The sequence below is a fragment of the Phyllobates terribilis genome, unplaced genomic scaffold (genome assembly GCF_046119375.1).
Source record: "Phyllobates terribilis strain yellow unplaced genomic scaffold, ASM4611937v1 Scaffold_3__8_contigs__length_932513732, whole genome shotgun sequence".
In the NCBI taxonomy this organism is placed as follows: Eukaryota; Metazoa; Chordata; class Amphibia; order Anura; family Dendrobatidae; genus Phyllobates; species Phyllobates terribilis.
In genome coordinates, this window is record NW_027362763.1 from 431,569,900 (window position 1) to 431,584,972 (window position 15,073).

Genomic DNA, 15,073 nt, shown 5'->3' on the forward strand with positions numbered 1-15,073 from the left:
TTCAAACATTTGTTCATCTAATTCTGCTGGTTTTGCAGAGCCAAGATGTATAAATAACTCATGTTTAATGCTTCTTAAGGTTGGGGGGTGGAGAACTGTGTTTATCCAATGTTTGTCTGGTTGTTGTTGTTTTTATTTATTTTTACCTTCGTGAAAATCTTTATAAAAATTAATAAAAAAATATTTGATTAAAATTTTTTTTTGAAGACGCGAAATTATGTTGCATTTTCAAAAAAATACACAACATGGACGTAAGGTAATATATTAAATGGAAATTAATGTGGATGGAAACTACAAGTCTTATTCATTCATGCTGACTTTTTTGTTCTTTAAAACTAAATGATGTTAAATAATGAGCGGCCACCGTTTGGCAGCAGAGTTTACTATTTAGTCAGGAGTCTGAATTCATGGAATATTTATGCACTTCCGCCACACAAGTAGCTCACTGGCTGCAGCGAGCACATGTCACCCTCCAGAAACAGTGGTGCCAGCATAGCTGGAATGGCGCCGCCATTGGAGGCAAGTATCCACTGTTATTTTAATTTGGATCCTAAATTGATTCATTTGGGGTTGTCCAGTAATGGACGACACCTTTCCGACATCAGCCGTACATGTACGGTGCAAGTAGGGAGAGGGTGTATTGATCAGGCTCACAGGCTGAGTCCGCCCCATACCAGGCAGATAATGGTTGCTTGTCACAGATAGTATCTGCCTTTAACAGCTGCGGGTGGAGCCAAGAACCGTCTGTGACTGTTAACCTGTTAAATGCTGTCAAACTCTAGCAGCAGTATTTACAGTGTGCCAACACAGGGGGTGTGTCATTCTATGTGTCATTGAATTGCTATAGGCAGCTAGGGGGGCTATTGAAACTCGGGCTTGAGCTGGGCTTCCAAGGAGACCATGATTTTTACTATAGCAAGCAATACTGAAGTATTGTGGTACACAGTAAAAGCGATCAGAAAATCTCAGGTTCAAAATAAAACCCAACAAATACCCTTAAAATAAAAAAAGTGAAAAAATTAACACAATAAATTTGAATCCCTCCCAAAAATAGACATTTAAAAAAAACACACATGGTATCGCCACATCCATAAAAGTTTTATCTATCAAAATGTAAAACAAATTAATTTTTTTCATCGATCGGATTACAAACCCCAAAGTTGCGTTCTTTGGGGTAAAAAAAAGTGCTGGTAACAATAATGGTAACAATAAAAAATTCACTCGCCCCGAAAGAAACAAGTGCTCACACAGCTCCATCAAACTAAAAATAAAAAGGTTATGGGGCTTGGAAAATGGAGACACAGGCAAAGAAAAAAAATTCACTAAAATATACGTATATATATTTTTTTACATTTGGTGTCGCCATAATCCTATTGACTTGGACAACCATATTGCAAGGTCATTTGTATTACAGAATATAAGCAGTAAAAACAATTGCCAAAAAAACAATGTCAGAATTGCATTTTTTTTTTCACAATTTCACTGCACTTGGATTTTTTCCCCCGTTTGCCAGTACAACGGATGGTGTCAATCAAAAGTAAAACTCGTCCCACAAAAGAACGGGCCCTCAAACATCTCTGTGGATGAAAAATGCAAAAAAGTTATGGCTCTTGGAAAAAGGAAAGGAATAAAACGAATGTGTAAAAAACGGAAATTGGCTATGTCAGGGAGGGGTTAAACAGATGTTCACGCACAGAGAGCAATGCAACAGGTAATGTCCTGATTGCTGGGTGGAGGGCAATCCTGCTTGATTAATAGTTCGCACCAGCAGCATCATTACTCCAATAGCCCGAACTATATGTTCTCAATGCTTCTACATATGGCAGCTTTGCTTCAGCAGCATGGTAAATGCAGTGGCTCTGAAGATGGCTGGGATCAGGAACTGAGCACTCTAGTGGTCCCGGCCTGTTTCAGAGCAGCGCTTGCAAGCTCTATTGCAAAGAGCTTGTATGTACTGCACCTTAGACCAATGGTGACTGGTCCCCCTCGCGACAAGCTGTACACAATAAAAAAAAAAAAAAACTTAATTATTAGGGGAAGTGAGGGAGATTTTAATAAATAGTAAATTATAAAATTGCTTGTTTGTACTAGCATTTTCCAATAATATTCATGAATGAAGATTTGAAATAACTTTTTAAAACGATTTAGTCAAAAAAGTTAGAATTTGTGGATACAGCAGATTTCATGCAAAATGATTACATATAGCACTGATATTTTTCTACAGAACAGCATGGAGGGGAAAAAAAAAGGCCTGTAGCAAGAAACAAATAAGCTAACCATAAGGGTGTGATCCTTTATTACGCTTCCAAACTGCATAACACCTTATGTAATGAAAGCGAGTGAGTTCCTATTTTAGTAAAGCATCATGGTACAAGGTAACAATCAAGCTAAACAGATGGCTTACTTCTTCCAAGAACAAAACACAAACTTTGCAAATTACTACTTGGAAAAGGTCAAGCATATCAGAAAATAACATAACACTTGTGAAAAATAAGCTCTGTAAACAATATACCTCGCTGTCATACAACCAGGCAATATCACAGAAAAAGATGGATTTAATGGAACCGTATCACATTCTATACATTGACATTTGCTAGATTAATTGTACTAAAAATGCTCTATATCTTATTTAAATATAATACTCACAAGTCACAAACCATCGTGCTCAAATACCAGTAAGTGTATGCTGCACTACAGATGGCATGCTATTGATGTGGCTTGAAACATGTAGCGTTGGAATAGTACATGTCAGAGTATGTGGTATACTCTCTAGATACTGTACATATCTATACAAGCACTTTGCAATTTAAACCACATAAGTACTTGAGACAACCCTTTAACACACAAGATATCCCTTTTATTTTATTTTTTATACACTAAACATACTGAAAGGCTGCTAATAGCTGTTTTAAAATAATTTCCAGTGTATTATGCATTAAGAATGCTCCCACCACCCCCAGCCTTTGTAATTTATTGCTTTCATGTGCCCCTTGTGCTGCTGCTAATCTGTGCTGCCAGGGCCGGGTTTTGGAGAGAATCACCCTCCTTCCACTATGACAATAGAAAGCAGTACTGCAGAAGAGGCTCCTTCAGCTCTATTACTATATCAGTGCACAGACAAGCAGAGAAGAAAGCCATTTCTAATGGATAGTCTGCAGTGAAGGAGAGTATCATTATAAGAGACATTTGGGTGGCGTGTACAGGCCTAATATTGGACTACTATAACAGGGAAGTGTGGAGAAAAAAATATATTTTACAACATGCATAGCAGTTGTGTTAAATTTCTGAATCATCAAAAATTTTTTACAAAAAATATATATTATGGTTCGCCCATCTCGCAATGTAGAAAGCATACATTCTGTGACACACAAGCCTTGGTTTCAGGATTTTGACTTGGTTATACAATTTGGACAGACTGTCATTAAAATGCCCTCTTTGTTTATAGTGTGTGAAGAATAAAAAAAGGCTGATATTAAGGTGCTGTCATTACAATACCTCTCAGATCAATCAATTCACAGTCACACTGACTGACTATAAAGGTACATCACTGAATTATTATTCAAAGAACTCGTGCACACAACCAATTATATCGGACAAGTGCTATCCGTTGTTTTCATGGATAGCACTAGTACCCATGATATTTTATGGGGTTGTGCACATCTGACTTTTTTCCTCGGACTGAGTGGTCAGAGGAAAAAAAAAAAAATTGATGACTTGTCTGCAAGTCTATGGCTCTCTGATAAACAACAGACTGCTCTTGTATGACATTCCCTGAGAAAAATTGATGCCATTCTGATGAAACTCTGATCAGAGTCTCACCAGAATAAATCGAACCGGATTTCTCAGATGAAGAGAAAATGGTTGTGTGACCCTACCCACAGACTGAGACTAGCATTCCCATTTTCAATCTGCTTCAGCACTGCAGTAGTACACCACAATTCAATTAAGCCTTTTTCACTCTCTATGTGGAATAAGCTGTGTGCTTTAACCTCCTAACCATACACTGTACTTAAGCATAACATGGCCGCTATAATCCCCCTATTGGCACACTAGACCATGTGATGTGATTGCTAAGGGGCATGACCGCCTGGTTGGGCCAGATGCTATTAGCCCCCTTCCTGAGTCTTCAGCAGTGTGTAAAAAAACACTGTGCATTATTTTGGCCGATCCTTGCAAATCAACGTGTTGAAATTCACTGGGACATGCAAATTTCAGAAAATTCAAATCAAATTTGATCCTCCTTGGAGTGATCCGCTCAACTCTACAAGGAATATAATGTTATATATATAATACTGTGTAATATTGGGACAATTCCTTCAGGCTGATATCACACATCAGAGTTTCACGGTCCATGTACAGACCTTGAAGTCCGGCAGGACAATTAAGTTTGGGTCTGGCGTCCCAGAGACTTTGAATATAGCAGTGCAATGCATCTGGAATCGCAGATCCATGTTTATGGGAGAAAAAAAGACCCACGTTCTCATGACTGGTGGGCTTAAAGTCATTAAACACTTATCACCTATCCAAAAGATTCTTGACTCCTCCAAGCATCAAATAAATCTAAATAGTTTGGCTTTTCTTTGTAAGGAGGGTTAACAGTAAACAATTTGACCTTTTCAAGTCAAAGTATAATCTGAACGGTTTTCTCCTCCATAAAAAATAAGTGCAAGCTTTTTTTTAAGTCAAATCCTTCCATACGTAGCAAGTTCAGGCCTTTGGTACAGGAGTCATACACACTAAGGGAATGTTGAGTTTTCTGCAGCAAAAAGCAGCGTTTTACTATACCAGCAAAGTGAACGAGGTTTCTGAAATCGCATGCACACGCTGCCTATTTTTTTCAAAGCAGTTTCAAACCTGCAGCATGTAAATTCTTTCTTTCGAATGAATTCAAAAAATGTATATAAAAAATATATAAACTAATCAAAATTGAATTAAAAAACGTGTATTTTACACATGTTTTTTTCTGCCAACACTCCAGTATTTCAGCAGAAAAATCTGCAATTCCTTAACATTTGCACTTACCCCAACACAAAGAGGACAGCATTTCTGGATAACACTCACAAGTTGTACATAGATATTAGAGTATCATTCCAGCGCATGGACCAAGCTTTGCAAAACAAATGAAGCAAAGTAAATTTCTCACCATTAAACAAGACAGCAGCATCTTTATGTTGTTACTAGTGATGAGCGAGCACTAAAATACTCGGGTGATCGAAGCTCGGGTCGAGCATATTGGAATACTTGGGTGCTCGACCCGAGCAACGAGCCCAATGTAAGTCTATGGGAAACTCGAGCATTTTTCTGGCGGCCCCCCCCCCCGGCGGTCTGCAGAAGGTCAAAAATTGCCCAAATCGATTTAGTCTCTAGCGGAGGTTAAGCAGACAGCTGGGGCAGATGTTTATAGCCTGGGAAAGGGGGTAATACCCATGGAGCTTCCCAGGCTACTAATATCAGCCCCCAACTGAATACCTAGCCTTTACTAGCTATTAAAATGGGGGACCCCAAAAAAAAATTACGTGGGGTCCTCCCTCTTTTATTAGCTAGCAAAGGCTAGGCAGACAGCTGGGGGCTGATATTAATAGTCCAGGAAGGGTGCCATGGATATTGGCCCCCTCCCAGGCTAGAAACACCAGCACTCAGCCGCCCCACAAATAGCACATCCCGTGTCTCTGAAGGATGGCATGCTGGATGGCAGCGTTCTGCTACCATCCAGCCTGCCATCTCAATGCCATTCCAGAGTGGGAGAATTCTCCTGCTCAAGTGGTAACGTCATTTGCCGGCACCGCTTGCGCAGGAGAATTTTCCCACGCTGTCAGTGACGTGCATGAGGTGAGCTGAGTTCATTGGACATGAACTTGGCTCATCTGGATGCCGTCACAGCCAGACACTGAGGAGCTTCACTGAGGAGCTTCTCAGTGTCTGCGGGATGACAGGCTGGATGGCAGTGTTCTGCTACGATCCAGCCTGTCATGTCAATGTAGCAGAGCTGAAGCCGTCCTGGGAACCATGGAAAGGTAAGGATGAGGTTGGTTTATTATTTTACTTTTATTGCAGGAGATCGTTGGCTTCAGCTGGAATGGGTGATACGGTAAGTAGAGTTTAATTTAGAACATTAAAGAATTGTGTCTTTATTTCAATTAAAGGACTTTATTCTGGGTGTTTGTGTTTTTTTTAACTTTCACTATGGGGTTAGTAATAGGGGTATCTTATAGACGCCTCTCCATTACTAACCTGGGCATGATGTCAGCTGGCATTATAAGCTGACATCAACCCCAACCCTATTACCCCACTGCCATCGCTACAGGGCAGAGGGAAGAGCGAGGCTAAGTGCCAGAATAGGCACATCCTATGGATGCGCCATTTCTGGGGCGGCTGACGGCTGGTGTTTCTAGCCTGGGAGGGGGGCCAATATTCATGGCACCCTTCCTGGGCTATTAATATCAGCCCCCAGCTGTCTGCCTAGCCTTTGCTAGCTATTAAAATAGGGGGGACCCCACGTCATTTTTTTTTGGGTCCCCCATTTTAATAGCTAGTAAAGGCTAGGTATTCAGCTGGGGGCTGATATTAGTAGCCTGGGAAGCTCCGTGGGTATTACCCCCTTCCCAGGCTTCAAACATCTGCCCCAGCTGTCTGCTTAACCTCCGCTACAGACTAAAATTACGGGGAACCCCCCGCCAATTTTTTTTTTAATAAATCCTTTATTTTAACACTAAATGACAAGTACAGTAACCAACACTGTCACTGTACTTATTATATATGTGACTGACATGTTTCTATCTATCTAATCTATGTGTGATGCTCTATTCTTTCTGTTCTAAACTGGCGGGTACCGGTGTATGCCGCTGATGAATTGCCGGCTTTTCATGTTTCACTGTGAGCACAGTTCCCATCGATTTGGGCAATCACTGTAATGCCACAACCACCATGTCTGTGACATTACAGTGAGTGGCAGACAATTTCTGCATGATTGGTGCTCTAAACATGCAGGACGGGGACCCGAGCTCCCGCCCGAGCATCGCAAAGTACTCGGCGAGCTCCGAGCATCTCGAGTACTGTGATGCTCAGGCGAGTACTGAGCAGTGGCGAGCATGCTCGCTCATCACTAGTTGTTACGTGGTCCTTGCAATGAGCTGTGTGTTACAAGGCAGCTGCATCACTAATTATGCTATGCGGCAGGTTGTCTGCTTCAAAGAAAGTCATGCTGCTCCTTCAAGTCTCATGTATTTGCCTTCCCCTTCAGCTCAGCTAAGGATTAAGAACTTACACATCACAAATTCAAATGAGAGGCACAAAATTAATTATGGCTGTGATTCTTCTGGAAATAGTTGTACGTTTTCCACATTAGTATACTCATTCCTCTATATTAACCCCTTAGTGACGGAGCCAATTATGCCCTTAATGACAAAGCCAATTTTTACAATTCTGACCACTGTCACTTTATGAGGTAATAACTCTGGAACGCTTCAACGGATCCCGCTGATTCTGAGAATGTTTTTTCGTAACATACTGTACTTCATGGTAGTGGTAAAATTTCTTTGATAGGATTTGCGTTTATTTGTGAAAAAAACGGAAATTTGGACAAAATTTTTAAAATTTAGCAATTTTCAAACTTTAAATTCTTATTGTTCCCAAAATAGTTAATAAATAACATTCCCCACATGTCTACTTTACATCAGCACAATTTTTGAAACTATTTTTTTTTTTTTTTTTTTTAGGAAGTTATAAGGGTTTAAAGATGACCAATGATTTCTCATGAGCATGCTGAAAACCCATATGCGCGGGAAAACCACTGTTTGGGCGCACGGCAGGGCTCGGAAGGAGCATTGTGACTTTTTGAACGCAAAATTGGCTGCAATCAAGAGCGGACGCCATGTTGTGTTTAAAGAGCCCCTGATGTGGCTACACAGTGGAAACCCCCCACAAGTGACCCCATTTTTCAAACTAGATCCCTCAGGGTACTTATCTAGACATACGGTGAGCACCTTGAACCCCCAGGTGCTTCACAGAAGTTTATAACTAGAGCAATGAAAATAAAACAAAATAAACAAATAAAAAAAATAAAAAATAAAAAAAATCACACTTTTTCCACAAAAATGATCTCTTAGCCCCAAATTTTTTTTGATTTTCACAAGCGCAACAGGAGAAAATGGACCTCAAAAACTGTTGTACAATTTATCTTTAGTACGCCGATACCCTATATGTGGGGAAAAAACATTGTTTAAGCGTATGGCAGGGCTCGGAAGGAGCACTGTGTGACTTTTTGAACGCAAGATTGGCTGGAATCAAGAGCGGATGCCATGTCGTGTTTGGAGAACCCCTAAGGTGCCTAAACAGTGGAAACCCCCCATGTGACACCATTTTGGAAACTACACCACTCAAGGATTTTATCAAGGGCTATAGTGAACATTTTGAACCCAGAGGTACAACACAGAATTTGAAAACATTAGATTGTCATATTGAATACATCGTCATTAGTGCTGAGTGCAAGTGCTCGCTACTTGAGTATGCATTTGTTGCTTGGGTATGCACAGAGTATTTCGGGTGCTCGAGTCCCCACCACGCATGTTTTGCAGCTCTTAGACACCCAAAAACAAAAACATCCAAGGTGTATGGCAGGCAATCCCCGTTTGTTTTTTTTCGCTGTATAACAGCCATGACACATGTGGGGCGGGGACTCGAGCATGTCACTCGAGCACCCGCGATACTCGGCGCATACCTAAGTACCACGATGAAAAGTAGCGAGCACTTGCGCTCAACACTAGTTGTCATATCATAATTTTTTTTCTTTACTTTTGAAAAAATCCCAATGTTAACTCCAACCCTAACCTAACACAAACCTAACCCCAACCCCAACACGTAACACAACCCTACCCTAACCCAACCCTAAACTCAACCCCAACCCGTAACACAACCCTAACCTAACCCTAACACAACCCTAAACACAACCCCAACCCTAAGCCTAACAGCAAAGAATGGAAAAAAAGATATACTGTATATTTTATTTTATAATTTTTAATCTAACTAAGGGAGTGACAAAAGGGGATTTCATTTACTATTTTTTTGCTTTTGATCACTGTGATAAGGTCTATCACAGTGTTCAAAAAGAACAAATAGGAAAAATTCCCTATTGTTGGCAGGTACTGGCCGACAGATCTCGGCGTGCGCACTTCGCCCGCCATATTTTTTTCTTTTACAGGACGATGACGGACGGCCGGGGGACAGATCAGGAGATTCGGGAGCATCATTTCTCTCTCCTCTGACATGTATATCATATCAGAGGAGAGAGAAATCATTGCAACTGCGGGCACTTTTTTTTTTTTTTCTTGATCGGGGGGACAGGAAAAAACAGCCCTGATCATATTCTCCAGGGTCTCAGCTACCCCCAGCAGCTTAGACCCAGGAGAATTTTCGACTCGGGGGGGGGGGGGGGGGGTTAGAGCCTTTTTCCCGATCGTCATTTTAAAATGGCAATGAGGGAATAAGGCCCCTTAATGGCCACCATTTTAATGCGCATCGGCAGTCGTTAAGGATATACTTATACTGCATTTTTTCTAAACATTAGTGGCTTCTTTGGTGCTTCTGTCTGAAACCTAAAAAAAAAAAAAAAAAAAAAAAAAGGATTTGGACAGAACGCTCTGATGAGACCACTGACTTTGTGCTCTGTTTGGCCTCCACTCCGGCGGTGTCTACTTTCTTTAGGTCAGAACAAAAGCAGGAAAGTCGGAACACAAGCGACCTCCATACTTTCACTGTGACATGCCCTGCTCTGCCTCCACTCCCGCCCATGGAGCGCGCTTTGTTTCCCTCCGGCTCCACTAGGCTGCGTACTGCGCCACAGCCTTGTATTGCGCAAGCGACGGCGAGTCACTGAGACTTCCGCTCCGCTGGCAGTACGCAGCCAAACGGGGCCGGAGGGAAACAAAGCACGCTCCATGAGAGCAGCGCTTTGCGCATGCGGGGAGGGGAGGCAGAGCAGGGCACGTCTCAGGGCCCTGTGACGTGCAGGGGAGGGGGGAATATGGTGATTTAGCACAGAGGCGGCGATTTAGGGGAATAGTAAGCAGATAAGAGGGGTTTGCTTGTCGTCCCCCGGATGCCAAGCCTCTGGAAAACAGACTTTATAAAACCAGATTTCTCTGCTATGGGCCATACAGGTATGTATAGATTTACTTTTCTATCACCTGTATGGCCATAGTAGAGGTTTGATATCGCCTGGGGGGGGGGGGGGGGGCGTGACACATTCCCTTTAAGAGTCAACCAATGGGATATTGCCTCACTATGGCAATAAACAGGCCTGTTAATGTAAAATTCTAAATTGACAAAATTAATAAGTTTATCTATATACTTGACAGCGCAGTGCAAACCAACACTCACTCCTGCCCTTAGCGGGTATCTTTGCTTCCATTATCATGTCTGATATATGTTATGCTCAATCCTTATATCATGTTCACAAACCGGACCAAAATTGGTCTTCCAGCATGAAGGGCATGTACAAATACTGTCCTATCTCAGGGAACATATAATCAGAGAGCATAATGCTGGAATGGAAGTCGAGCAATTTTTAATATTTCTATTAGCGATAGAATTCATTTTCTTCCAGATTGCTGCCTTCTTACTATATACTTGTTAATCCTGTCTGAACATTCAGCTCCACTCATTAGAACAAACATCTGCTACTTGCGTTGTTAATGAGAGACGTAATGACAAGATGAAGGAAAGACACTGACACATTGATTAGTATAAAAGCCAAAGGTTTCAAACACAACATTCTTCCAAACTCATTGTTACAATGGTTACTCCGAGCCCACCTCGCTGATTGCAGGCCACTCACAACGTAAGACTTCACCACTTTTTCCAAGGCCATGTTCACTACAGAAGAATTAATTAGGGGAAGGCTACATCATTATGGATTTCATGCCGATTACTCCATGACACCTTACGGCTATGGGCCCACGATGCAGAAATGCGGATTTTTCTTGAGCATTTCTACATCTCCCTGGCAGAAAAAACGCATGTGGATTTTACATGCGGTTTTTCTGCCAGGGACAAGCGTATGTCCCGCGTTTTTCACATGCGGGTTGTCAAGCGCTTTCCAAGCGACTTTTGCATCACTTTGAAAAGTGCTTAACAACTTGGTCACACTATATAAATCCATGGAACCGGCATGGATTTATATAGTGTGACCAAGTTATAGTAAAAGAATGGTGAAAAATAAACATATTCACCTTCTGATGGCCCCCGGTGTCCTTATCCGATGCATCCGATGTGTTGGGCGGCTCGCGGTGGTCTAAAAGGACCTTCCATGACGTCAATTAGTCATGTGACAGGTCACGCAACCGCCGACGTCAGCGATCGCGTGACTTGTCACATGACTGAATGACGACATGGAAGGTCCTTTTACTCCATTGCGAGCCACCGGGGAGCCAAGACGTATAGGATAGAAGACCGTGGGCCATCAGAAGGTGAGTATAATGTGTTTTTTTATTTTACATTTTTATTTTTTTTTACAGGTAAGACTGACTGTGGAGAGCCTGGAGGGGCGTGACTAAGCGAGCACCGGACTGTTCACTAGAGCCTCTGATGGTGAGGTTAGACTTGGCTCCCGATGAACGCCAGGTGCCACTCCAGGACAGACCAACGGTGGCACAGCAGCTGGACCCAGTAGGACAGACTGGATGGTGCAGCGGGCTGGGTTTGTACCGAAGTGCAGCAGGCAGAATCTGCACAAGAGTGCAACAGGCAGGATCTGCAACAGAGTACAGCAAGGACTGGTACGCAACCTTAACAACTTAGACTGCAGAACAGGAAGGTTGCTCAGGCACCTCCCCAGTGGAGAGGAAGCAATATACAGGGTGGTCCAAAAGTAGGTGGACAGAAAGTGTAATAAGGTTATGAAGGGGGAGATTTATCAAACATGGTGTAAAGTGAAACTGGCTCAGTTGCCCTTAGCAACCAATCAGATTCAAGTTTTCATTCCTCACAGACTCTTTGGAAACTGAAAGGTGGAATCTGATTGGTTGCTAAGGGCAACTGAGCCAGTTTCACAGATCTAGTTTTCACAGATAGATCTCCCCCAAATCTGTTTTCTTTTCAGATAATTCAGATAACGCATGATGGCAAATAATTTAAATACAGATCAAAGAAAATGGATTTTAACAGAGTATAGGAAATCTCAAAATGCTGAAACCGTTAGAGCAAATTGGGTTGAAACATTTGGTACTCAAGACCCAAAGAGACAAACCATTTACCGCATTCGTGACAAATTCAATGCCACTGGCTCAATCCTTAATGCTCCAAAAACTGGCCGACCCAAAACAGTCTATACAGAAGATTATAATAAACAACTTGTTGCTGAAACATTTGTTCAGAGTCCAAAAAAGTCCACTAGAAGAGCCTCTTTGGAATTGGGAATTTCACGAGCTTCTAGCATGCGAATCCTGAAATTTATTGGGTGGAAAGCTTATCGTCTACATCTAATTCATGGTTTATTGGAGGATGATCCAGACAGGCAGCTGCAACTTAGTGTTTGATAAATCTCCCCCTTCATAACCTTATTACACTTTCTGTCCACCTACTTTGGACCACCCTGTATATGTAATGTGCCACAGCCATTGGTTGTGGACGTAATATAAAGTGGACGCGGGTGAGTGAAGTGGTACGCCGGAGGCCCTGCCTGTCAGAGCAGGGATCCGGTGTGGTGCTAACACTTTGATGACCGGTTTCTCCTTATATTTAGGTGGAGAGAGATCTTTCAGTCTAGGGGTGCAAGGCAGGGAGAAAATCACAGGGACCCTGCCTTGGACTAGCTAGCCAAGACACCCCATCCAACTTTTCAATGTATGTTTTCTCTGAAAAGCCACAGTGCTTCAGAGTAACACGAGACGTTTTTCACGACTCTCTTGATGAGTTGGTGGGGTGAAGTGTGAGGCACCTGATTCATTAAACTTTTGTGACTTGTCAAAGCTTTTTATTCCAGTTTTCTATATATTAAAACAAAAAATTTAAAAAAATGAGGAATCGGGGATATAATCTCCGTCCAGCTTTTCAAAATATGTTTTCTCTGAAACGCTGCGGTGCATAAAAGAGTAAAACTGGCTGCAATAACACAGCCAGCGTCTGACTCAAGCTGCCCATGGTTCGGGCAGCATGAATCAGATAAAAAGTTCCTTCCAATTAATCAATCAAAAGAGTAGTCTCCTTAAGGGGTCATTCACACCTTAGTTTATCATGTACAAATTCTGTGTTGTTAATGGACAGAACTCACAGCTCTTTTAGTCTATGGGGCTGTACATATGTTTGTGCATTTTGCAGACCAGAGATGATCTATCCAAATTTTTAACAACATCACGGATCAAACACGCCATGAGAGTGCTGTCTGTTTTTCACGGACTGTTTGATAGAAGTTTGAGAAACAGACATCTTTTTTTCATATGAGAAAACCTAATGAAACTGTTGGGAAAAACTGACAGTAAGCAAATGATGAAAATTGGATAAAAAATATGAAACAAGGACCGGGTTATTTGCGTAGGAGAAAAATCACTGACATCTGAATGACGTCTGAATGAGGCCTTAGACAGCCTCTGTTTTTGCTTTGGACAAAACAAAAAAACAACACCACATGATCACAGGGGGCAAAATCATTAAGCATCCTTTTTACAATCATTTGGTGGTTGTAAAATGAACTTAAAAATGTGTTAACGTATTTTTAAAAATAACATCCACAAAAATATTTATTAAAAAAAAAAAAGATTAGAATAGAACAATTTCTTTGCAATAATAGCACTATGGCTGGCTACAAGAAGAAAACAACTAGCTGAACACTGATGTGATTTCATGTCGCAGTTCCACTTACCGGGTACCATCTGCTTTCCAGCTCACTTTATATGACTTCTGCTCGAGAAATTTGATATTGTTTCTGTCCATGGATACAGGCTGTGCTCCAGGGAACCCAGATCTGAAAGACATTTTTTTCTCCTCTTAATGATGTTATTGGGATAAAAAATTAAATCACGTCTGAACGAAAACATTTCCTACAAAAAACGAGCGCACTCCGAAGACAACACTTACAAAGTAAGCGAGTCTGTGTGAGCAGTATTTAATGTGTTCTCAGGACGCGGATAAGGAAGATTATACATCATCCACTAGTTAATGATCCCAGACTTCAGGAAGGATAAATATTTAAGTTTTAGTTTAATGATGCCTGGATTTGCCATTATGTGTTGAGCATTTATATTATGACAAAATGGGGCGTAAAAGAAGGTCATCAATTACACTGTATATTAAACTCACAATGTTTTAATGGAAATTGGTCTCTTAATTCAGTGGCTGAGCACAAAGCGTAGAAAATGTACGTTACTTTCTATATGCAGTTATCCAATATAGAAGCAATTTTTCAGCCCAGGCAAGAAAATCTGCCAAGAGCTCTTGACAGTGCTGAAAACATAGTGCTCCCTTGTTTCTTCTACACTATCGGGGAAGATTGGTGGGTAAAGAGAGTCATTTTGAAGATGAAAGGGGAGGCTCAACTTTTTTACTATTCTCGCTCTTTGAAGAAAGCAAAATGTATGACAACAGTACAGTAGCTTTCATCTGAAAATGTATGCTTACACTTCAAATCTGTTTTAGCTTGCATAATAGTAAATTAAGCAAATTCTAAAATACTCACAGTCACAAAAACGGTGCTCAACAGTAGGATATATATATCCACAGAAAGGTAGAAACCATGCAGAAGAATGTAAATTATTTAGACATCACGAACCTTCATTTTAGCCACTTTTGTTCCACATATTTATAATGCCAACATTTTGGACTTCGTAAAACTTGTTTACGGTCTGTTCTTAAAGAAAGCATGGCGGTGGCTTGCACTAAGATTATGTTGGATGGTCTGTTCAGTATGACGAACATATCTGTCATGAGAACAGGTCACCTAGTGCTCTGTGATGGATCAGTACATCAGGCTGATCGCACGGTACTACACTTGTACCGAGGAGATCAGCTGCAGAAACCAAAATGATATACACAACTCGGGTCCTGCTGTAACAGCTATGTTAACCTATCCAGGTAGCTTGACCTC

The 15,073-nt window shown here is 41.4% G+C and overlaps 1 protein-coding gene across 3 annotated transcripts in view; it reads right to left on the minus strand.

Moving 5' to 3' along the window:
* The window catches only part of RNGTT (RNA guanylyltransferase and 5'-phosphatase), a 584,571-nt gene that overhangs the window by 462,385 nt on the left and 107,113 nt on the right, over positions 1-15,073 (minus strand). For all 3 annotated transcript variants that reach the window (XM_073675692.1, XM_073675691.1, XM_073675693.1), the window contains exon 8: positions 13,853-13,954. In XM_073675692.1, coding sequence (XP_073531793.1) covers positions 13,853-13,954 — 102 coding nt within the window. The remainder of the gene's footprint in view (positions 1-13,852; positions 13,955-15,073) is intronic.